Below are 26,327 nucleotides of genomic sequence, written 5' to 3'. Positions count from 1 at the left end.
TCACTATTCATCTCAGCGATCCCGAAAAGTGTGGATTCGACACTATTTTCGTTTATTTTTATTTATGAACCCCTCGCCCCACGCCCCTATGGGTTCCTGGCGTGTCTTACCCTCACGTGGTTTGTCTCCTGATACTGAAAATCCGGAGTGTCGCTATTCACTTTGGCGACCCCGAACACTGTGTATTCGACATTATTTTCGATTATTTGTATATATCACTCCCCCCTCGCCCCCACCCCAAAGGGGGCTGAAATTGGACTTTAAAAAATTGGAGAGTCACTATTCATCTCAGCGACCCCAAAAATTATGGATTCGACACTATTTTCGTTTATTTTTATATATGACCCCCCTCGCCCCCCGCCCCTAAGGGTTCCTGGAGTGTCTTACCCCCACGTGGTTTGTCTCCTGATACAAAAAATCCGGAGTGTCGCTATTCACTTTGGCGACCCTGAAAACTATCTATTCGACATTATTTTCGATTATTTATATATATCACTCTCCCCTCTCCCACAGCCCAAAGGGACTGAACTTGGACTTTAAAAAAAATTGGAGTGTCACTATTCATCTCAGCGACCCCGAAAAGTATGGATTCGACACTATTTTCATTTATTTTTATATGTGACCCCCTCGTCCCCCCGCCCCCAGGGGTGTTTGGGATGTCTTACCCCCACGCGGTTTGTCTCCTGATACCAAGTTATAAGTGTATCAAATTTGGTTGAAATCGCTCCAATGGTTTGGGAGGAGATGTGGTACAAACTCACCCACCCACATACTTACAATGACTTTTATATATATAATATATTGTGCCCTACTGCACTTTAAAGTTCCGTCCAGGCGAAAGCCGGTCTCGAACCCAGAGTACAGTAGTGAAAGAACTCTCACAGACGTGAGCTGGTGCACATAGTCTTACCTGAACACAGTCCTCTTCATTCAGCCGGTAAGCGCTCTTCTCAGGGATAACATGGGTATAACGGGGCAACATAAAGATAAAACACCAGGACAAGTGCCTACTCAGGTAAGAATTCGCTAAATCAAATAAAATAAAATATCTAACAGAAAACATCGCTGCATTCAAAGTTTAACAAATAGGGATTTATTACACAAAATAGAATTATTTACAAATGAAAGAGCTTTTCAATATGATAGGGTAAAATGATGCTGAGCCGATGACAACCAGTTCACTGCCTTCACGAAACAGCTGTACTGCAACAAGCATGTTACAATAGTGTAAGTAACGAAGTATAGAAAGATGGATATCTGCATAACTACTCATAAACAGTGATTCCCATAAAATTTACAATGCCTCACGCCGTCGCACCCCGGTGCAAACAAAAATCACCACAAAATTTACAATGACCTGACTCGGTCACGAACCCTAGTCCCATGACGTGTAAGGCGTCAAAGATACCTATGCAAACAATATAAAAGGACACAATCAACATATAAATGGGTGTCAGTATAAAACGGGTCAGTGTTAAAATTTTACGTAAAACAAATAGGTCATAAACAAAAGATCTCTCCCTGCTTTCAAGACATGAAGGTCGTTTCTTCCCCCCAGGCACACTTGACAAACTGCAGACGACAATAACCAACTCACAAGCCTGTGACGTCAAGCTCAACGACCTCCACCCTCACCACTTCACTTGCGGCAGCCCCTAATTTATGAGCTCAAATGGGCGACAGGCTAAATTCTCGCCTTTCAAAAGAACACCTCACGTAATCAGCTGCTAAAGCCCTCTTTTAAATATACCTGGGCTATCTGCCCTCGTCTCAATATCTCCAGCAATCTCGCTAATCTTACTTATGCCTCTCATGGGCTAAATCCTGGTGCTACAAAAACACTAATCATTAAGCGATCGTCACATGGCCATACTAGGCATTTCCAAAATATATTCAATAAACTCTCAATTGTTGGGCTCTCTCATGTCAACTGCAAATCTTACTTCTGCCTCTCATGGGCTCAAATCTCTTAAATATTCGGACTCGCTCGCTCTATCAGTGAATCTGGGTGAATTACTGATCACGTCTTGGTCACAACTATACACATCTACGTCTGCAGAAACAAATGCCTAAATGCGATCTAATACAAGTACCTATCTGTTAGACTAACCTCCTATGACCAAATGGGTTCGATCAGACCCTTACAAATACACGTACGTTATAATAACACAATCAAAATGAAATATGAACACGCAAACAATGACTCTACAAATAACATCTATCTTAAAGTACGGGGTTCGAGTTTGAGGCCTAGCTCTAAATTACAACGAAACTTTTCCTACCACAACAAATCTGTGGACTGACGGCCCCCATATTCCTATCTAAATTTAAATGACATGCTTGAAACAGAATTGGAAAGCTCTGACCTTATTTATCGGGACATAACGGAGCGGCTATCCCTGTGGACCACTGGATCTACCACATCATGATAGACTGCGGAGCTGGCAGCAGATACTGTTGACCACTTGGAGACATTCTTGCTTGTGTGGCGTCTTCGTACAGCTCCCTCTGTAGTTGGAAGGTGTCCCCTTCGATGTCGTGCTGATCAGGTGCTCCCAATGTTCCTGGATCGATGCCCGTTGTCGTGTTGGCTTCAGCTCCTGGTTGTGGCTTCTTTGCAATGATGATGTCAAACACTCGTTCTGACTTGATGCTGGGGTGATTTCTCGCAGATCTAGCTGTACTCTTCGTCTGTGCTGCTCGAAGACAAAGCGTTGTTCTCAGTACCGACACGCAGTATGACGACTCGTTCAAGCAGTCTTCTTGTCCACGAATGACTCTGATATGCCAGGCTGCCTTATTTTATAATCCCGGCTGGCGTCATCAAGCCGCTTGGTCGCGTGCAATCCGCGCGCGCCCGCGAAATTCTTTTCCCGCTCTAAGTATATCATGAGCTCTAATTAACGAATGCATTAATGAATGCAGCCGTAATGCATCTCAACATAAAGCAGAAATTATACAGGTTGCAATTCTTGTCTCAAATCCAATGCAACTCCTCCGTAACCAAAGATATTAATTTAATTCTTTCTTCCCTCCTCATATACGTTTTGCCGGGATCTGGGAAGCGTCCCCAATCTTCATCAAGAGGCTTGGCTTGGGACATAACTCCTTTTAATGGGTTTCTGGAGATTTCTCATCATGACGCTCGCACACACTTCACACAAGAACGCTTCTTCTGGACTTCTTTATGACATTTACAGTAAGACACTGGCTTCGTGGGTGGCCTTGTGTGATTCCAATATCCAATACTAAAATTAATCCAATTGCCCCAATGAACAGGATGGTTCAATATATATATATAGATTAATCGATTTAACGTTAGTATTCATGTCAAACACCTGTTTCGTTCTTAACAACATGGTTTGAATATAACTTGTCCTATGTACAGTATCTAGGTTACCGGGCGAGTTGGCCGTGCGGTCAGGGCCGCGCAGCTGTGAGCTTACATCCGGGAGATAATGGGTTCGAACACCACTGTCGGTAGCCCTGAATGTTTTTCCGTATTTTCCCATTTTTACATCAGGTAAATGCTGGGGCTGTACTTAATTAAGGCCACGGCCGCTTGCTCCCCTCTCCTAGCCCTTTCCTGTCCCATCGTCACCATAAGACCTATTTGTGTTGATGCAACGTAAAGCAAATCGTAAAGAAATATCTAGGTTATTTCAGTTAATCGTGACATTTATTGATCCAGACACCAACGACCTCCGATTAATCAAGATTGGTGATGCTTGTTATGTACTGTATATGAAGCAGGCTCCTTCGTGTACTGCCACTTCACTGGAACTTTCTTTATTGATAAGTTATACATAATGTATCTAAATTCCTATTTCACCATTTGAGGGGTTGTAAGGGAAAGGGGGGTGGGCGAGTAGATAATATCTTGAATAGAAAACTAAAATTTTCGCCGCTACATGCAAAATACCACAGCGCGTTTAAATATCCAACGTCTGCGGCGTCATTATTTGCACTGGATTATTTCCTTTGGAGCCACATGAAGAGTCGAATTTACGAGAATCCGATGGAGTCAGAGGAAGAGGTGCTTGCGCAGGTTATGGCTCCTTAAAGTATTTTTTTATATTTTTTTACAAGTTGCTTTATGTCGCACCGACACAGATAGGTCTTATGGCGACGAAGGGACAGGAAATGGCTAGGAGTGGGAACGAAGCGTTCGTGGCCTTACTTAAGGAACAGCCTGGTGTGAAAATCAGAAACCACGGAAAACCATCTTCAGGGCCACCGACAGTGGGGCTCGAACCCACTATCTCTCGAATACTGGACACTGGCCGCACTCAAGCGACTGCAGCTATCGAGCTCGGCAAAAGGAATTTTAGGCACGTATAAGTTGGAATGCAAATTTGTTTAACCAAAGCGTAAGTGTATACTAGCCCGCACAACGGTTCTGCAGTGAGATTTGCATAAATATTAGCTATCTGAACAATTTTTTTTTTTTTTTTTTTTTTTGGTAGTTGCTTTATGTCGCACCGACACAGATAGGTCTTATGGCGACGATAGGACAGGGAAGGCCTAGGAACGGGAAGGAAGCGGCCGTGGCCTTAATTAAGGTACAGCCCCAGCATTTGCCTGGTGTGAAAATGGGAAACCACGGAAAACCATTTTCAGGGCTGCCGACAGTGGGGTTCGAACCTACTATCTCCCGAATACTGGATACTGGCCGCACTTAAGCGACAGCAGCTATCGAGCTCGGTATATCTGAACTATCAGGACCCCTAAAACTTATGCAACTCGCTGGCATAATTGTAGAGCGGCTAGATTACATTTGCGCCTTGTTCAAATATGTTTGCATTCTAACTTATTCGGGGTTAAAAAAAATCCTTTCTCTACTTATGGCAGTGGCGACGTTCGATAAACAGGTGTTAGTGAGCAGGTTTGCCGAGAAGCAGCGAGTGGTCTACGTACGTAATTACTGCCCGAGTGATGCAGCAGGTTTCCAGACATGGGTTCCTATTCAGAATGTTATCTATTCGTCTACTAGACGTTGTTGTTTTTGTTGTTTGAGTCACCAGTCCATAGACTGGTTTGATGCAGCCTTCATGCCACCCTATGCTATGCTATCCTTTTAATTTCTACATAACTGCTGTATCTTACATCTGCTTGTCATATTCATACCTTGGTCTATCCCTACTGTTCTTATCCCCTGTACTTCCCTCAAAAACCAACTGAAGTCCTGGGTATCTTTAAGATGTGCCCTCTTATTCTATCTCTTCTTCTCGTCAAATTTGGCCAAATCTATCTCCTCTCACCAGTTCCGTTAACTCTTCATTCGTGAGTCGATATATCCATCTCACCGTCAGCATTCTTCTGTAACACCACATTTCAAAAGCTTCTATTATCTTTCTCTCTGAACTAGTTATCGCCCATGTTTTTATTTTCCGTACAGTGCCACGCTCTAGTCGAAAGTCTTCAAAAACATCTTTCTAATTCCTATTTCTTTTCCTAAGAAAGGCCATCCTTGTTTGTGCTCGTCTGTATTTTGTGTCCTCCTTACTTTTCCAAGTAACAATATTCATCTACTTTAAGACTTCGTTTCCTAATCTAATATTACCTGCATCACTCAACTTCGTTCGACTGCAGTCCATTATTTTTGTTTTGGACTTATTTGGAATTTACGTACACCCTGTAAATTCTTTCCTCCTTAATACTTAGAAAATTTGCCTCAACGCATCCTCGAAATTTGATGGTAAATTAATTCGGACTCTTAGTAAACGTTTAAATCCACACAAACAGTTAATTACTTCGGAAAAATTTCCCGCTGGATAAGAACCTGCTTCCACTTGCTGTTCTGCTTCTAAGATCCAGTTTCGAACTTCATGCTCGGCCCCTTTGGGGAATTTTGCTAGGGATCTTTGTGGTTATCAGGTTCTCTGATACAGTTTTGAATATCTAGTTTGGCTGAAACTGTCTCATTAATTCTATGCTTTATACTTTCCTTCATACATTGCTACTCAACGACTTACGGTACATTCATTAGTATACAGATGGAATCAAAATGTGTGCTGATTACTCTTCCCACAGCATGCTTCTGCCTTCACTGTCAACCACTTTGTCACACGACGGTCGGCTTTCAAGGTGTCCGTATCATTCATTTTCCCCAAGGCTACCCACTTGCAGCATCGCTGTGTTCCTTCGAGAGACCTCCAACCATTCACAACTTCATGCAGAATATCAGCCTTTTTCGTGTTTTACGGTTGTGTTAATAATGACAATGATACATGCTACTTCTCACGTGGAAGGTTTATGCTTTTGTTGGTCTCCTTAATGATGAAACTTGAAGGCATGAGAAGATAATTCAACGCCACTTTCGTCGTTTATCAGAACCAGCATTTGTATTACTGCCTGCGTCTGCACAAAATACAGTAACATCCCATTAATACGTTCCTCAATGGCGTGTAGCCTAAGCTCGTAAAAAGCGGGACAGCGTTATAGACAGGAAAATCAATTTTGACACAACTTCGTAGGAAATGCATTTCACTATTAAATAGTTACAGTGAAAATGCAAATAATATCTCATTTATCATGAAAAAGTAGTTGAATGTTATTGTTGTGTGTGTTCTATTGTGAAGCCGGCCCCGTGGTGTAGGGGTAGCGTGTCTGCTTCTTATCCGGAGGCCCCGGGTTCGATTCCCGGCCAGGTCAGGGATTTTTACCTGGACCTGAGGGCTGGTTCGAGGTCCACTCAACTTACGTGATTAGAATTGAGGAGCTATCTGACGGTGAGATAGCGGCCCCGGTCTAGAAAGCCAAGAATAACGGCCGAGGGCATTCGTCGTGCTGACCACACGGCACCTCGTAACCTGCAGGCCTTCGGGCTGAGCAGCGGTCGCTTGGCAGGCCAAGGCCCTTCAAGGGCTGTAGTGCCATGGGGTTTGGGATGTTTGGTTCAACTATGAAATTTAATATTTCCTATGCGGTACAAGTAACTATTAGCATCATTCAGTACACCGCTAGGAGCAACACTAATTATTGAAGCAGGTGTACTGCTTCGAGGGGTTTGTTTTGTTTGGAGATATCTTCCTCTACAGGTTCAGTTTCCTGGTCGTCTTCATCTTGGGCAGTAGGGGCAGCATGATCCGTAATAATTTCATCGACATCGCGGGTTTCTGAAATAATTAGATCGTTGTTAACTGACACAAAATCCCCTAACTTAACATTTCTCAGCTTCTGTATTGACAGAGTTTCTTTTGAGTGTCAAAATTGTACCGTTAAGGCGTTAAGTATACACCCTCCAGAATGGTGCTGGTTGGAGGTATCTTTGGGTAGAGGGTGACATCTCTTTCATGCAGCAGAGATGAAAAAAAAAAATTACAGGCATATCAACTATTGTCCGACTCGTTGGCTGAATGGTCAGCGTACTGGCCTTCGGTTCAGAGGGTTCCGGGTTCCATTCCCGGCCCGGTCGGGGTTTTTAATCGCTTCTGATTAATTCTTCTGGCTCGGGGACTGGGTGTTTGTGTCCGTCCCAACACTCTCCTCTTCATATTCACACAACACACTACACTACCAACCACCACAGAAAAACGCAATAGTGATTACATCCCTCCATATAGGGTTGGTGGCAGGAAGGGCATCCGGCTGTAAAACAGGTCCAAATCCACATGTGCGACGCAGTTCGCACCCGCGACCCCACACGTGTGGGGAAAACGGTAGGAAAAGAAGACGGGCATATCGGCTATTTATTCGCCATACTTCTAAACATTAGAAATTTCACTGTTTGTTCAGATTTTTTACTCATATCCGATCCGAAAAAGAGCGTTATTAGCGGGATTTTGAAGTCAATAATAATAATAATAATAATAATAATAATAATCGTATGGCCTCAGCTACCGTGTGCAGATTTTTTTAATTTGACGCCATCTGGCTGTCTGCTCGTCACTTTTGACGTTCCGATTTACTCCAGGAATACTAGATGAGAGTAAAACTAATCTCTTTTGGGCGTCTATGAAGGAGTTTTAATGAATTTTGTCGGGTAAACACCAAATGCGTCACCAGAGATCTTTTACATGCCGACATCATACGACATACGAATGAACTTTTTCCCGCCCTTGAAATATCAGACGCCGCTATCTAGGGATACGGAGGTCGACACTGATCCTCAGAAGCAGAATTTTTGAAGCGTTATTATACGGTAGTAAGCAGAATTATATGAAACTTCCATGGACCGCATAAAAAGAGCCTAATGACCGGGATAACGTTAAAAGCGGGAACGTAATAACGGGGTTTCATTGCCTGTTTTCTCTTTACTACAATAAATGAAATCCTCCAGTAAAGTGCTTACTGCATTAAACAATGGAAGTACCGTACCATGAATGAGATACATATCGTGTTCATCAAACGTGACTTTCCCTTGCATTACTTACTCAGATATTCGCACAATATATTCTCGTAGGGAACCAGTTCCAGACCACTTTCATTAACATTTTCTTTACTGGATACAGCAAATGAGCGATTCATGGGATGTCACAATGAAAGACTGCAATTTTAAGAGGTATGAATATTTTCACAGTCGGGCACGATTGACGGGAACATCAGTCATGGTGATTTTGTACATCCGCTCTGTGCTCTTACACAGGGTATAGACTACACTAGTCTAATCTTCCAACAAACAACCCGTGACGTTTAACTGTTAATGGAAGTCTCTTTGATATTGTGGCATTATCTTTATCAAAACGTTATTTCAAGGATTGAGAATGAGATATATAAACTAATTTTTAAGTAGTAATGAAAATCCACAGCCTGTTTCCAGTCATTCGACCGGGTCAGGAATGGAATGAATGAAGCCCCCATCTAGCGGCGAGGATAGGAGTTGTGCCGGCTGCCGAAGCCTGTCACACTCCTCTAAGGCAATGATTAATGAATGACAGACGAAATGAAATGATATTGGAGAGTGTTGCTGGAATGAATTGACAGGGAAAACCGGAGTACCCGGAGAAAATCCTGTCCCGCCTCCGCTTTGTCCAGCACAAATCTCACACGGAGTGATCGGTATTTGAACCACGGAACTCAGCGGTGAGACACCGGCGCGCTGCCGCCTGAGCCACGGAGGTTTTTTAAAGTAGTAATAGGAGTAGTTATTTCGATCTGTTCTTTACTGTTGACAGCAATTTCTTAATATTAGCGGCATAATATCCGGCTCCGTGGCTAAATGAGTAGCGTGCTGGCCGTTGGTCACAGGGGTCCCGGGTTCGATTCCCGGCAGGGTCGGGAATTTTAACCATAATTGGCACAGGGGCTGGGTGTATGTGTCTTCTTCATAATTTCATCCCCATCATGACGCGCAGGTCGCCTACCGGAGTCAAATCAAAAGACCTGCACCTGGCGAGCCGAACTTGTCCTCGGACATCCTGACACTAAAAGCCATACGCCATTTCATTTTTTTCGGCGGCATAGTGTCCCTTAAGGGATAATCCTACTGTCTTAAGTGATACTGTTACCAGCTAGAGATTTGTTCTGTAATTTGATTGAGCTTATAGTTTAACGTATTTTATACACTTACGAGACCTCTCACTTTTCGGCGAGTTTTTTTAATACCTTTAGATCGATATTTACTGGAGCTGCCGAGAGCGACCTCTGTCGGTCTTACAAACAAACATGGTACACCTCTTCGTTGTTCTTGTAAGTGTGAAATTGATCCCAAGGAAGACGGAAGGAGGAGTGATGCTTTTGACGTTTGGTGTTGGCGCCATACATCGAGTAGACTTGATTAAAATTCTTTTAGACCAGGTGAGCCCCAAAACCCGGAAGAGGGATGTCTGGAGACACATTCCATAGGATGAATGAGAATTCTGTTTGAATGAACAGATGTTGGTAATAATGGCGTGTGGCCTTCGGAAAAGCCTGGTTCAAGTCTTTTCGAGTTGACGCCGTATAGGCGATCAGCGCGTCTATGAGGATGGGGCCCTATCTAAGATGATTTCTAATGATTAAGACAACATATACACCCAGCTATGGGATTTAACCAATTAAGGTAAAAATCCCGACCCTGCGAGACCTCTTGGACCAAAAACCAGCATGCTAACCATTTAGCCATGGATCTGGACGCTGAACAGATGAGGAAAAGGAAAACCTTTTTATACTTAGCAACAGTTGAAATTATTGTGTAAAGACATGTCCGTTTTGCATTTAATATTAACTCACCAAAACAGGTCGCAATATTCTCATCGAGATGGCCATTGTTCGAATCCCGATCTAAGAACGTGGCATTTTTCGTACTTCAAAGGTCTCGAGCCAATAGATCACAGTAAGATTGTAGGGCCCGTAGCTTACTTCTTAAGATTCAGAGTCTTATAGAATTCCAGCTTCTCTGCTTTTGATTAACAGATCACTTCCTATTACTTAGGTCAGCATGTAAACTTGTAAATATCAGTGTTATTACTTTCTGTTTGCAGATCACCTACGGTAAATATTTCCAATATGGATTGCAATATATGTTTGTATAAAAGAACTTTTATCCTCTTCCAGGTCCTTCGATTGAGCCGATCCGCCATGGACTTGACAGCGACTGGTCAAATAGTGAATCTGATGTCGAACGATGTCAGCCGTTTCGATCTGGCACCTCAGTACTTGCATTGGATGTGGATTAGCGTGATTCAGGTTCCAATCGTCATCTACTGCCTGTGGCGTTATGTGGGCATCTCTGCTATTGTGGGTTTCTGCTTCATCTTCTGCATTACCATCCCCGTTCAAGGTAAGGTTATGCTGCCTCAAAAATTATAAAATTTAAATGATACATTCTGTGTAAGAGACATGTCAACATAGCGCCATATGCTACTTTGAAATCACCATTGTGGGTTTCTGTTTCATCTTCTGCATTCATTACCATTTCCGTTCAAGGTAAAGTTATGTGTCCACTGTCTCAGAAAATAACATAAATTTAAATTTGATGACATTTGATGACTAAAAGTATATAAAAGTGAAGGTCAAAATGGCTTTTTAACAGTTTTTGAAGACTTCATTCACGCTTACAAGGGGAAGTCACCATGTGCTTTTCTAGAACAATTTAACGTTTAAAATCTATCCTTAAAACTCTGTAGTCTTATTTCCGCAGATATTTCCGACTTGCCTCCGTGGCGTTATCGCCAGCGCATTGGCATTGGAAACTGCAAGTTTTCGAGTTCGAATTCGGCCTTGATTTTCTTTTTTCTTTTAATTTCATGTTTTGGTACAATATTTATTTTTTAGATACATCAAATAATTTATTATTTGTTGTTTTTTCTGTTTACAATGTTAATACATTTTTACATTATTTACAATATTTGTAACATTTTAGCTGTTCTTTTGACATTGAATCGCTTGAACTTGACTAATGAATAAAACTTACGATGCGTTCAAGCCTGGTAGACTCTACATTCGTGCAAAAAGAAACAGTTTCCAGGACTTGTGCCCCCAACCACCGTATTGTACGTCAAAGAGAACGGGACAATTCGTGTGATTTCCTCGTGAGATTCAATTGATTCTCATAATTTGCCTAGGGGAATTAGTGGGGTGCTATAGTCTATTCTAATTATTTTCATTTATGTAAGTCTCTTGACTCTATATGGCGTTTGAAACTGTCACTCATATAAAATGTTAGAAATAAAAGGAAAGATACAAATTTATTCAGTTTGACTTTCTGTACCATAAGGCACTTGATAGCAGGCTTTTTAAAAGTGTAATTATCCATAAAAAGAACACGAAAACTTGAACAAGTACTACTACTACAAACTGGAACGCATTTATAAAAGCTGATTGATATGACAGTTTCATTAACGTGGATTGAGTCATGCAACTGGATAAAATTGTCAGTGATATATAATCATGATCAAGAAATAAGATGTAAATAGCGAGAAATGTACAGATATTCTAAAATGAGAGCACATTTAAGTTTATTCCCATTCTCGTGTGCCAGCCCATTCTGCGCTGTGCACCAATCGTCATGGTTAAAGGCAATAAAACGTGCTCAAAAAGAATGCCTCACTTGTGGCCGGTTTATTCCTCTCGTGTGATTCAGCCCTGTGTTTCACGAAGCAGTTGTCCCATACCGCGGTAATGAAATGGTCCAGCAAGGAATTCGAAAATGACCAGAATTTTTATTATGAATTCAATACGTAATCCATAATCGATCGAGGGATTAGATTTTCTAATGCACTGTGTTGATGGGTGGCGAGGTTTGTGCAACAGAAATCTTTATCCAAATTTATTTCATCAGATATTGCCGGACTACAAAACACGGAAGCAATATTTAACAAAGTAGTGTAAGATACATTTTAACATTTAAAATTATTTAGATATTACTGTAATGGTACAACTCTGAACCTTTCAGAATGGTAACAGCAGTGTCGGATATTAAATTTAGATGTATTTTGTATCGTCGCTCGAAAAAAAAAAAAGAATGAGCACATGGTATTGCATGTTCCTCGCTTTTAATATTTTATCAGAATTTTAATTGATATCAAAATATAATTCAGCTCCCATGTAGGTACAAACCCTGAGGATACCCACAACAAACATATCTTCAGGGCCCATTTTTACCTGAATAAGTTTACCTACGAAGAATTTATACAATACCATGCCTTCATTTTTTGAGTGACTGTACATCTTGAAAGTGCCTACCGGGAATTTTATTGTTCCCCTACCGTCAGTCAGCCCCGTATCCTAGATACTCCCACTGATGCTGTGGTAAGGTACTGTAGATTCATAATAATTTCCCTCTCCAGTTTCATTCTATGTGGCTGCTCTAGATCCTTCTCAGACATGATGGTTGGGTGAAATACTACCCAGATCCATCCTTTCTGACAATTGCAGTCATATCTCAGCGACGTACGCCATGTCTAGCAGCAAGACAGCGAACTTCCCCATCAACCTCGAAACCAGATCTTTTCAGGCTATTTGCTATCGAGTTGTATGGTGACGTTCGTTCCTCGGAAATTGTTCATGATGACAAAATCTCATGAAAAAATGAAATGGCGTATGGCTTTTAGTGCCGGGAGTGTCCGAGGACATGTTCGGCTCGCCAGGTGCAGGTCTTTTGATGTGACTCCCTTAGACGACTTGCGCGTCATGATGAGGATGAAATGATGAAGATGACACATACACCCAGTCCCCGTGCCAGAGAAATTAACCAATGGTGGTTAAAATTCCCGACCCTGCCGGGAATCGAACCCGGGATCCCTGTGACCAAAGGACAGCACGCAAACCATTTAGCTATGGAGCCGGACACAAAATATCATAATGAGGCAAAGCGGTTCAAACTGGTCGTAGTGTCTGTAACAGGATCCATCCTGAGATCCCGTGGGAGAACGTCATTTGCTGTCGTCTAAATCATGCATCTCGCCACTCTGAAGAAGCTGGCCTCAGATGTGTACATCAGTCGTTATGAATTAGAATTTCGAAGATACACTATAGCCTGATTTAAAAATGTCACAAGGGAAGTGTCTGTGATAGCCGGAATTTTGATACAGTTGAACAAGGAAAAGTCAATGCCGCAATCTTGCGTATATCTTTTCTTATACACATTTATTCTGGTCAGTGCAACGATTCTCGAACGGGAGTGCCTATCTTTATTCGTGGATGACCTTGCGGATTCAGGAGAATTCAACTAGTTACCGCCGTAGTAATGAGTGGAGAGGTTGGCGAACCAGAAAGGACATTGAAACATTTTTATCGCGATAAAAATCGTAGGAAACAAAGGTCTCTGATGGTGGTGGTGTTGGTGGTGGTTCCTTCAGAGAGAAGTTTAACAGAGCTATTGATCAGATTATGTGCATACGTGAGACAGTAGCTTAATTTCCAAGCGAATTTGAATATTAAGACAGAAGAAATCCTGGGAATACACTTAAATGAACAGAATGATGTCTTATATTATCTTCCTCCACTAAAGGATGTGACAAAAAGAAGTCTTTAGCGCGTAAGTGAAAGGAACAATCGAGTCAAGGCAAGTGACGCACGTTCTATAACTATTGTTAAAGTTACTTGCATTTCAGTCATAAACTGCACTTTATTTTATTGACCTACATTACATTATGACAGAGTTATCTAATATCTTCATTTACTGTTATATGTCCCTCATTTTCCATCTGCCGTTTGTCCAGTTCCGTAGCGGCCTACGGTTCAGAAGGCTCCGGTTTTAATTCCCTTCCGGACCAGGGATCTTACTGTGTGTGGTTAATGCGCACCTCTTGATTCACATCCACCCACCACAACACACCACACAATGCCATGCACCACAGAAATACACAATAGAGAATACATTCCTCCACATGAGATTGGCGTCAGCTGTAAAACTGCACCAGATACATACGAAGTGCCTACTACTAGACATTGCAGAAAAAGGCAAAGGAAAAATATCTATAATTTAATATATTGTAGTTAGGCCTACACTAATAAATATTACACATCTCTGATCGTTAATGTTAAGAGTTCCTGTGAATCAAAGCATTCCAAGCATAGTTTCAAATCCACTGCCAGATCTCGGTCACAATCTGCCACTGACGAAAGCGTCCCAGTATTCATAGACTTCAAGTTCGAAATTCTGTGCTGGCAGTGTCTATCCCGATTGTGGCCTGCTACCTTTCGCCCTAAATGTGCAAAACAAAACTGCTCCAGAAAATGTTTACAACAGGACTGATGCGGGATTAGCCCTTGTTAATAAACGTCAAAGAAGATGCGCCCCTTGTGGGTGGGGGACGCAGACGAAGAATACACCCACGGTATCCTCTGCCTGTCGTAAAAGGCTACTAAAAGGGGCGACCAAGGGATGATCAAATTATAACCATGAAACTATTTGTGATTAGTACCACCACGCGGGGAACACCATGGGTCGCCTTTACTTCCACGTAGTACCACTATGTTGGGTACCAAATAGGTTTGTGATTAGTAGCAAACGTGGGCACGACGGCTTTTACAGTACCTGTGATTAGTGGCACTACATGAGCGACACCATGGGATGAAGGAACTCGTGGTTCTGGCTTGCTTATGAGTAGTACCCACTATATGAGGAACACCACGGGATAGTACGAATCCCTGTGGTTAGTACACTTAGGTGATAAACACCATAGGTTTGCGTTGCCTGCCAAGGGCGCTGCAATGTGCGAAAACACATTAGGTCTGTAATACATGTGCGAATTTCATTACCTGTAAGTCGTACCATAATGCATGGAATATCGCGGATCTACGCTACTCCTGATTAGTAGCGCAACATGGGAAATACCATGGTTCTACATTTCTAGCGATAAATACCATTATGAGGACCGATGACCTGAATTTTGGACCCGTTTCGAGAACGAGCATATTCTAATCGATTCAGCATCGTGCTCTAGAAGCAGTCCCTTGGTCCGTACTATTGTTGTTTTGTGCCAGCTTCTGTGCATGTGAGGCACTGTGGGTCGGATCCACTGATCGTTTCAACTTCATATCAATCCATCCATTCATTCTTCGTCCTCACGCTTTGAATTCTGGTCAGTGGAGGATTCTGGACTTTTAATTTGTCATCTCATTTCGTCTCATTCGTATCATTAGGGGCCGATGACCTCGATGTTAGGCCCCTTTAAACAACAAATATCAATCAATCAATATGCTGGAAATGGCCTCATCTGAAGAAATAAAAAATTGAGGATCCAAAATTCCTGACTCCAATTCACTCAGAAATCACCGGTAGAACTCAACAGGCGAAGGTTCGTCTGGATGCTTCAAAGTATGCACAACAGTAAATTTTTACAGGTCCTTTTTGATCATGTTTCTCTTAATTCTCACTTATACAGATAAACGGCTTTGAGATTTTGTCGGACTTCTTTCCAGGCTTTCCTTCACTCGATCAATGTTTTCAGGTGTTCGAACTCTCTTCGGGTAGCTACGGTTTTTATTCGCTACAGAGCCCGTTTCACGCCATTTGGCCACGTAAGTTTTACATTGCAGTCTTTGCTAGAGGTTTCGCCAAAACACTTCCGGTCTTAAACTCTTGCGCAAACACTTTCGCACAGGTTTTCCTCGAATCGTGTTTCGCATAACACTCGACAATGAACACGCGTTGTTTTATCGTGAGCACCATTTTTTTGTTGCATTCAACTGGTCACTGAACACGTCTGCTCCTCTCACTCACTCACACGCATTGACACAGCGACGTACTCGGGAGATGCGCACGCGCAGACATGTGACAGCAACCGATTGTTGCATCGAAATCACGCTTTCCAGCATTTCCTGTGATGAGCAATTCTCCTCAAGAGTCATTTCCGCGTCAGTCTTATAAATATTTCCTGAACCAGTTTTATTTTGACTACCCTGTAGTTTCGGGGCTTTTTCCTAAAATAGAGGCTTTAAATTAGTTTAAAACAAAACGAATGACTCTTCGTTAGTGTCTAAGACTGTCAAGATAAGGCAAACATGAGTGCAGTTTGACTAGGCAAAAGTGTGGCAATGCGTGGCTGTATTTCTCGAAAATAGAACTGCAACTCTCAATTTGTTAGCAAGCCGAATACATGAAAATTAAAATCCACAACCTGTTTCCAGTCATTTGAGCGGTTCAGGAATGGAATGAATAAAGCCGTCCCAAACTGTGGAGGTGACTCGTATAATGAGGAAATTTAAAACATTACGGAAGTGAGAAAATCAGTTACAAAACGTAGTCACCTCAAACCAAAATGAAGGGGAGCTCGAGAGGGTGAAGAATTAGAATCGGTGAAGCATTAACTAATTCTGTGATCATTAAGAGGGGGAATTCCTCAAAGCAGTATTATTGGGCCTTTGTTTTCTTACACTTTATGCATAAATGATGTGAGTAAATGAACTGCAATCAGAGACGAGGCTCTTTACGGATGTCATTATACTATACAGAGTGAACCGAAATTCGCGCACTCGGGCGTCGTACCGCGACTCCTTACATGCCAGCAATAAAAAAATGTCTCTCACAAAAGTTCATCCTGCGAGTATATCCGGCAGAAAAAGGACGTTGAAGAGTGGCAATCTGGCAACGCTTGTAACCACATGTAGGGTAACTACCTCTGTCAGCACATATTCGTCGTGCTGTGCAGTTGGTGCAGTGGATAGTTTTCCGTTAGCATGCAGGAGGTCGAGGGGTCGATCCTGGGTTGAGGCGTATGTTTTATATTTCGTAAATGTAGTCCAGGTGGTATGGTATCTGGCATCGTAATCGTCAACAGCGATTGCAGTGGGTCCTCTAGAAACCTTTTGCACTTACATACTACGATCCTAGAAATGGACGAACAATCGCTTTCATTGGTCAGCTTTGAAAGACGCCGAGTAGCAGAATGCTGAACTTTCGCGTACTGTTTTCATATGAAAACCAAGGAGATTAAGCAGAAGAGTTCGCTAATTGTCCGTCGAAAATCCCTCGTTATTAAGAACGAAACTGTAGGTTTCTAATGAAAATAATGAGGATCTAATGATGGGCCAAAGTTGTCACGGAAGTTTGCTGCAGAATTACAAAAATCATATGGTAATTATTCTAAACGTACAGTAATAAGATATTTAACATTTCCTCACATATTCCGTGAGAATCTCCTTACTTCTCTTCAGATTGAAACTGTGACTGTCTCTCCCCAATTCCTAAATGTATTTTTCTAGTTGTAGATATCGGCCCACATATTTCTAGAAATACCCTTACATGTTACTTAGCTGTCAATTGCGTTGCGAAGGATTTTACATTGTAAGGAAAAGGTCGAAGATTCCTGGGGCTGGAGACAATCTTGTCTATGTTTCTTCTTTTTGTTTGTACAAATTCATATTCAGAATATTTGAACATTTCCGAACAATTGATTGGCCATTTTATTAAGAATAAAAGGTGTTTGTAACACGTTGTTTCGAAATAATTAATTGAAATCCGGTTGTGAATCTGTTCGAATGTATGCTATATTAACTTGAATTGCACGTCACGATGCTAATACAGCACTCATTGGATGTTGTGCAAACTGGTGTAAGTGATGAACGGCAGTGTTCATGTCCAGGAAAGACGACGAATTACAGTTTTACTAGTCTGGTATTTATCTCCATTAGCATTTATTAGCACCACGCACATCGTCAATAATAATTAACTCAAGTTAGTTAGTGGTTGCGTGTTTCTTACTTGTACATCAAACGTTGTGATTGTTGCATGATACTGCACTTCTGTCTGCATCACCCAGCCACCTAATGGTTTCACTTCAAATATCTTCTCGCTGTCCATCCCACCTTCGGTAGCCCTGACGATGTTTTTCCGTGGTTTCTCATTTTTACACCAGGCAAATGTTGGGGTTACACCTTAATTAAGGCCACGGCTGCTTTATTCCCAATCCTAGAAGTTTCTAATCCTTGCGTCGTCGAAAATCTTCAATGTGTTAGTACGACGTTAAAAAAAGAAAATAAAAACAATCCTACTAACGAACAAGTCCTGGGTGTCTTAAAATGTATCCTATCATTCTATATCAGGGGCTGCCTGGCCGAGGCGGTAAAGGCGTGGTCGGTTCGCCCGGAAGGACGTGGGTTCGAATCCCCGTCAGGAAGTCGTAAAATTTAAGAAACGAGATTTCCACTTCCGGCCCTGAGGTTCACTCAGCCTACACAAAAAATAAGTACCAGGTTAATTCCTGGGGTCAAAGACGGCCGGGCGTAGAGCTAACCACTCTACCCTATCACGTGCCGCTGTTAGCAATGGTGGAAGCCTTTACCTTCCACTCCTCCAAGGGCCTTCATGGCCTGTACGGAGGTGTCTTTGTCTTTGTCTTGTCATTCTATCTCTTCTCCTGGTCAAGTTTCGACAAATCATTCTCCTTTCACCAATCCGTTACAGTACCTCTCCATTCGTGATTCGGTCTACCCATCTCACCTTAGGCATTTTACTGTAACACCACATATCAAAATATTCTATTCTCCTTCTTTCTGAGCTAGTGTTATTGACCATGTTTCATTTCCATGCAGCGCTACGCTTCAGACAACGGTCTTCAAGAATATCTGATTCCTATATCACTGTTTGAGCAAATTTCCTCTGTTAAGAATGACCTTCCTTGCTTGTGCTAGTTTGCATTTTATGTCCTCCATACTTCTGCCATCGTTAGTTTACCTCCTTAAGATAGATTTTCTAATCTTATATTTCCTGTATTACCTGCCTTCGTTCAATTGCACTCCATTACTTTTGTTTTGGATTTATTTATTTATTTATTTATTTATTTATTTATCCAGTCGTTCCACTCATGACTGAGTATCGTGACCCAAGGACTTTATTGTTTCTTTTATAAGCTGATACCATTCTTTACGTCCTTGCGTTTTTCGGACAGTAACTCTCCATGGTAAGTCCATGATCTCTCTTACTTGATCAACCCATCTTTTTGCGACCCGTCCTCGTGTCCTTGAGCCAGAAACTTTTCCTTGGACAATTCATTTTTCCAGGTTGTCATCCTCTCTTCTCATAATGTGACTAAAGAATTGCAGGATTCTCTGGTACACAACTTGGTATAGGCTTTCTTGCATTACAATTTCCCTGATGACAGAATCATTTGTTCGCCTGGCTGTCCACGGTATTCGCAACATCCTTATCCAACACTACATTTCAAAGGCGTTGATTCGGTTCCTGTCTTTAGCTTTTATGGTCCAAGTTTCGCATCCATACGGGAAAAACGAGAACACAAGCGAATGGACTAATCTTTTCTTCGTATTCATAGATATTGCTCTATCTTGCCAGATCATCTTTAATTTTGCCATAGCTGTACGTCCTAGAATGATACGACGTTTGATTTCTTTTTCGCAGCTACTTGTATCCTCGATTATTGAACCAAGATAAGGAAACTGATTGAGATTGTTCAGGTGCTGTGGCAGCTGAATCTCTGCACCTTTGTTGACAATCATTAGTTTTGTCTTGCTCCAATTAATTTCCATGCCAAGATTGTGACTTTTCTGTTGTACACGATCCATTATTTATTTATTTATTTATTTATTTATTTATTTATTTTCATCGTGTACTCCTCCTTCAAGACTGTGCCAAAACCATTCCCTAGTATGCCTCTTCATTGATGCCTAGGCCATCTATGGCAGCTAATGGTAGATCTGTTGAGAATCCAGCCAGCCTTCGGGCTGAGGACTGAACATATATACAATTGAATCGAGTAGAATACGCGTACATTTTTGGTTTCCAGCATAGAAGATGTTTGGATTTTAGTAAGAGATAACATGTTACATTTGACAATCAACCTTTTTCAGTGCGTCTTATATTCTGTTCTGCCTTTGCTGACGAGACCTACTGTTTACAGTGCACTATGCCCTCTGGCATGGGCCAGAACAAATTCGTTACTTTCATACATACACATTCTGTTGTACGTTATAACCGGCAAGTTATTGCCCGAGGGTCTGGTAACGCCTGTCTCGATTACAGTTTACGCCAAGATTTTTCAAGTGCAAATGCTTTGATAGTGTCTGTAAAATCTCAGGACAAATGACTCAGTCCTTTCTTTAGCTTCTATTAGGTATTTGTAGGGTTAACCTGCATCATTTTAGAGCCGGGTTTCAAAGTCAGCTGCCTTTCTTGACTCTCTCGGCCGTCCAAGTAGAAGCCAACAGATAAGCCACTCAGCTAATCACTCTGGGCATCACAAACCAAATACCTTGTCTTAAACAATTCCCTCATGAATCCAGCTCCTTGTCTGAATGATCGACGTTGAGTCCTTCGATTCAAAGGGTCATGGATTCGATTCCCGACCGGTGTTTTAGCCGCGTCTTCAACTACACACAACACACTAGACTATCAAGTACCATAGAACAGTGAATACATCCGTCCACATAGGATTGGCGCCAGGAAGGATTTCACCCATAAAATTGGACCAGGTTGGCATGCGCGACGCACCATCGCACCCACGACTACATCAGGGTGTGGGGGAAAACGGCGGAAGAGTATTACAATAAAAAGAGAAGAGTGAGTTCTCTCATATTTCTGAAGCAGATGTGGAAAGTACCCATCTAAATTTCTGATCCCCGACGAGTCACACTCCAGAGTTGAAACTGTAACATGAAAATGATACGTAATAGCAACTGTAAACAAGTCTCTTTCATATCACATCATTCCATCATAATGAACGTCTGGCTCCATGGCTAAATGGTTAGCGTGCTGGCCTTTGGCCACAGGGGTCCCGGGTTCGATTCCCGGCAGGGTCGGGAATTTTAACTTTCATTGGTTAATTTCCCTGGCACGGGGACTGGGTGTATGTGTCGTCTTCATCATCATTTCATCCTCATCACGACGCGCAGGTCACCTACGGGTGTCAAATCAAGAGACCTGCATCTGGCGAGCCGAACTTGTCCTCGGACACTACCGGCACTAAAAGCCATACGCCCTTTTTTTTATCATAATGAACATTGATAAGTGGTTGGGAGGGCAGTTCTATTGTTTGTTCCTAACAACCATGACCTTACAAAGTCGCCATATCTGACCTTCATTTCCTCGTTGTTGTTGTTAAACGTAATAAACCAGTTTATTTTTGTTTGAACCATTTTACTGCGAGCAAGCCTTGAGGTTAAGATTACATTCTAAAAGTCTAGAATAATCGCTCTTGAATTGGCGGAGTTCCAGTCCTCTTCTAAAACAAAACTTAGAGGTTAATAAAACGTGTTCATCGAAGCTGTCTGCATTGTTTTGAAACGCTCGGGTCAGTCATACCTACCTAATCGATTACCATCCAAGGGAAGGGGGCGGGATAATTTTGGGAAAAGGAAGGTTATTTGAAGAAAGATTTTGGTCAATATCTTCACATCCATTGTTAGTGTACACAATAGAAATAGAATATTGATAGATGTCGAAGCCTGCTCTTTTACTTCAGTTTTCGTAGTCTTAGCAGTGTTACTGCATTTCTTTCTTCAGACTGTTTTATCGGTGTCCAACGTAGCCGACTGTATTCTACACTGACCGGACGCTCGCTGCTAGTAGGCCTACTCATCGTCATGGTATAAGATCCTGGTCCAGTTGCTAAACATTTATAAGTGCTCTTCAGTACCAGAGACTCTACATTATGATGATGATCCTTCAGCAATTCTAAAGAAATGTACTTAAGCCAGATCTAATTAAAATTTAACACTCCTTTCCTCTCACATATATCTACCTCTGGTTAATAAATGTCATAAATCAGGCTGAGACGAATAACGCGAAAATTATCCGCTACCATTTCAAGTCAAATGAAAAACAGACGTTACTGTTTCTTGCATTAAACAAACCTAAACAGAAGAATTATTTATTCATATTATATTTATGTTTATTTACTGGTTTGCTTATTTCATTATATTCTAAATAATATGTTTCATGTTCTAGGTTATCTCGGCAAAATCACATCGAAACTTCGCAAGAGGATTGCCGTCCGAACTGACGAGCGAATGAAACTGATGAACGAGATTGTCTCCGGCATCCAGGTTATCAAGATGTATGCATGGGAGAAGCCGTTCGCGAAACTTGTTTCGATGGCTAGAAAGTGAGTAACTTACGACAGTTAATTGACAATAAAATAATTATCTTAATTCTGCAAGAGTTCAGTCTTTTGGTTCACTGGAGTAAGAGCCTCGTCAATTACGGAACATTTCGTAGCTGATTATCCTTGACCGCCGGAAGGAGGTTACACACGTGCAAGGTAGGTAGATAGGATGAAACTGAATAAAATTCCTAAACCTTTTAAAAGTTTATGGTAGATGCCATTGCCTTTTCAAATTACGCAGAAATATTCCCAATTTGAGCATTAGTTTTCGAGGAGAAAGTTTTGATTTATGTATACGACTTTCTTTTACGAAAAAGCTGAAATTGAAATACTTTCTTTGCGTCGATTGTTAGAATTTGAATAGTTCATGAAATAATCTCGTATTAAGTTATTTATTAAACGAGTTGCCTAAATATTTTTAAGAAATGAAGCGAAAGAAGTTGAGACTTACAAAGTGAATTTAAAATGTAATTAAATTTAAATTCTCTGTACTGGTGCAAAGAAAATTATGATTGAGCAAAATGTTTTTGTAGCCTAACATGTAGTTAAGGAGGTATTTTATCTCAAATATTGTTCAAATCGGGAAATCTGCAGCGAATGATATTTCTAATCACCTCATATAACGTCCGAACTTAGCGTAGATCGTATTCATGCGGCATTTTCATTCGGAACAGTACAAGTGAAGTGACCACTACTTGAAAGCCCACTTCTTTTGTACTACAGTTCTCTTCCGTTTGAAGCCATTTTGCTCGTTTATAGTGCATGTGCGTGAACCGTAACATCAGCAAAGTGCAGGACTCCAGTGTTAAAGACCTTATCTCCAGTTTACATTCAATTGTGCCGAAAGTCTGCAGTCTAATATCTTGGAACTTGAAAATAGGTGCAATGAGTATGGTATGAAAATTAGCCTCCCGAAGACTAAATTGATGTCAGTAGGTAAGAGATTCAACAGAATTGAATGTCAGATTGGTGATACAAAGCTAGAACAGGTTGATAATTTCAAGTATTTAGGTTGTGTGTTCTCCCAGGATGGTAATATAGTAAGTGAGATTGAATCAAGGTGTCGTAAAGCTAATACAGTGAGCTCGTAGTTGCGATCAACAGTATTCTGCAAGAAGGAAGTCAGCTCCCAGACGAAACTATCTTTACATCGGTCTTTGCTTTACGGGAGCGAAAGCTGGGTGGACTCCGGATATCTTATTCATGAGTTAGAAGTAACAGACATGAAAGTAGCGAGAATGATTGCTGGTACAAACAGGTGGGAATAATGGCAGGAGGGTACTCGGAATGAGGAGATAAAAGCTATTTTAGGAATGAACTCGATGGATGAAGCTGTCCGCATAAACCGGCTTCGGTGGTGGGGTCAGGTGAGGCGAATGGAGGAGGATAGGTTACCTAGGAGAATAATGGACTCTGTTATGGAGGGTAAGAGAAGTAGAGGGAGACCAAGACGACGGTGGCTAGACTCAGTTTCTAACGATTTAAAGATAAGAGGTATAGAACTAAACGAGGCCACAGCACTAGTTGCAAATCTAGGATTGTGGCGACGTTTAGTAAATTCACAGAGGTTTGCAGACTGAACGCTGAAAGGCGTAACAGTCTATAATGATAATGTATGTATGTATGTATGTATGTATGATCTGTGTTGAATCCAAGGGGTATACCGGAGGTGAATGATATGTTTTGCCCCACGGAAGTTAGTTTATTTTTCTATAGCTCCCCTAATGCAGTATATGTATTCAACACATTGCAGTTCAGTCTTCCTTTTCTCCTTACTTTCAGCTGATAATCTCACCCTGAACTTGCAGGTCTGATTCACCTACTGTATTGATAATTTTAATTTTCTTATTACAGGAGCGAGATCGATGTGGTGACACACATGTCGTACGTCCGCGGTTACTACTTATCATCCCTTGTGTTCGTCGAGAGATCCTCACTTTTCGTCACATTACTCTCCTACGCTCTCATGGGGAACACAATTTCCGCTTATAAGGTATGTACAGTATAATGTTACCAATTGCCCGTATTTTGCTTCGTATGTTGTTTGACTTTCTTATTTTTCTTTCTTTCTTTCTTTCTTTTTATAAAGGAGAAATGCCTGTGCTTTGATCTAAACGAAGTTGAGTATGATTGTTTTCAAAGCCATTTACTTTTATTCGCCTCCTCAATTCTCATGAAAGTATTGAGAAGATTCTGCGTTTACCAAACTGTTGGTACAGAGCAAAGCCTGGTGCACATTGAGAGGCAGTTGGTCGCAGAGTAGGGTAGATCAGTGCAGCACTGACGAAACTGCGAAGTCCATGTGAGCTCACATTGCCACGCAGTCTAAATTCATTAATAAAGTCGAACCTCCATTATGTCTCTAGTACTCGAAATTCGGTTACACGAATTTCTCGATTTCTCGAAGCAAACATTTCCTCCCTTGAAGCAAAAAATACTCAGTAATTCGAATTTTGTGCAACATTAACTGTGCAATACGGCATTTGTGGTTTGTGAGGGACAGTTAGTAAGAAGTAAAGAAAGGGTTACAGTCATGCTGGGAGCTAATATGACGGGAACCGAAAAACTAAAAAAAACTTCTAGTGATCAGAAAATTGGCGAAGCCGCATTCTTTATCGGGTGTGAATTACTTACTGGTCACGTACGAAAGCAACCCCCGAAGTCGCGGATGACAAGCTCCATTTACGAATCTCCGCTGCGTGGTATTGAGGAGAAGTTTCAACGTGAAGGGAGGAAAGTTTAACAGTATCAAACAGAAGAGACTAACGGATTTTTTTCCAAAAGTGTTAACGGAGGTATGTTTCTTGTTTCACGACTTTATGTAGTCTACTGTATCCTGTCTTCTAAAAAGGTACTGTATTGTAGTAACTTAGTAACTAGTATATTATAGTAACAATGAAAGTGATGCTGTAAAATAGTTTGTTCGTATATTTTTAAATACTTTAAAAAATAATGTATTCAATATAAGCCCGTAGGGACAAAGGCGGCCGGGCGTACACCTAACCACTCTACCCCACCGAGTGCTAAGGTTACGGATAGTGGAATTCTTTACCTCTACTTCTCCCAGGGACTTCATGGCCTGTAAGATGACTTTGCTTCTTAATGAATAATATGTTCATTATTTCAGTGAAAGTGTGACAACTCGGTAGCAACGTCACTAGTTCATTCCATGTTAAGAAAACAGTATTGCTCTTATGACAACAGGGTTGCCATATCAAACGGCTCTGCTCAACACCATCACGGGAAAATGGCGGCACATACATTTGTGAAATTCAGTATTTAAGTTCCAGATAAAAAGCGGAAGAAACTTAAGCTGCAAATTATTTTTATGGGCTGAAGGGGTTGGGTGTTTACAGGGACTATTTTTGGTTTATACAGAATCAGACGTAAACTAAAGCATAGAAAAAAAAAAAACCTCAACTTTGAAGTGTAAGGCAAATTGGGAGAGAAAATAGACAAATAATAATTTTATGGGCTCGAGGGGTGAGGGATGCATTTAATTGCATTAAATAAATTTATCCAGGCAACGCAGGGTACTACTGTGCTGTCGTATCGTAACGTTCTCAGCCATAACGCAAATAAATAATGTTAAAAGAAAGAAATCACACACGTAGGCTAATCACATAACACTCAAGACAAGTATGCACTGACATAAAGGCTAGAAAACAGGCGCAACAAGTAAATACCGTAGATGACTCCCCAAAAGATCACAGTATTAATTTTAAAGAAATCACACACGTAGGCTTATCGCATATCTCTCACTCAACACAAGACAATTACGCACTGATTTAAAGCCTAAAAACACACAGGCAACAAATAAATACTGCAGATGACTTCACTATAGCAGTGACCTCCCGCTGATTCACAGAGAGGGACTACACGAGGCTTGTACCAGAGCAA

The 26,327-nt window shown here is 41.4% G+C and overlaps 1 protein-coding gene across 2 annotated transcripts in view; it reads left to right on the top strand.

Annotated features, from left to right (window-relative positions):
* LOC136866449 (ATP-binding cassette sub-family C member 4) overlaps positions 1-26,327 on the top strand; it is a 431,945-nt gene that overhangs the window by 322,331 nt on the left and 83,287 nt on the right. For both annotated transcript variants that reach the window (XM_067143403.2, XM_067143404.2), the window contains 3 exons: positions 10,477-10,702; positions 22,271-22,427; positions 24,282-24,420. In XM_067143403.2, the coding sequence (XP_066999504.1) occupies positions 10,477-10,702; positions 22,271-22,427; positions 24,282-24,420 (522 nt within the window). The remainder of the gene's footprint in view (positions 1-10,476; positions 10,703-22,270; positions 22,428-24,281; positions 24,421-26,327) is intronic.

Source organism: Anabrus simplex, chromosome 3 (genome assembly GCF_040414725.1).
Source record: "Anabrus simplex isolate iqAnaSimp1 chromosome 3, ASM4041472v1, whole genome shotgun sequence".
Classification (NCBI taxonomy): domain Eukaryota; kingdom Metazoa; phylum Arthropoda; class Insecta; order Orthoptera; family Tettigoniidae; genus Anabrus; species Anabrus simplex.
Note: the sequence above shows the minus strand (reverse complement) of the source record. Positions and strands in the feature narration are given on the sequence as shown.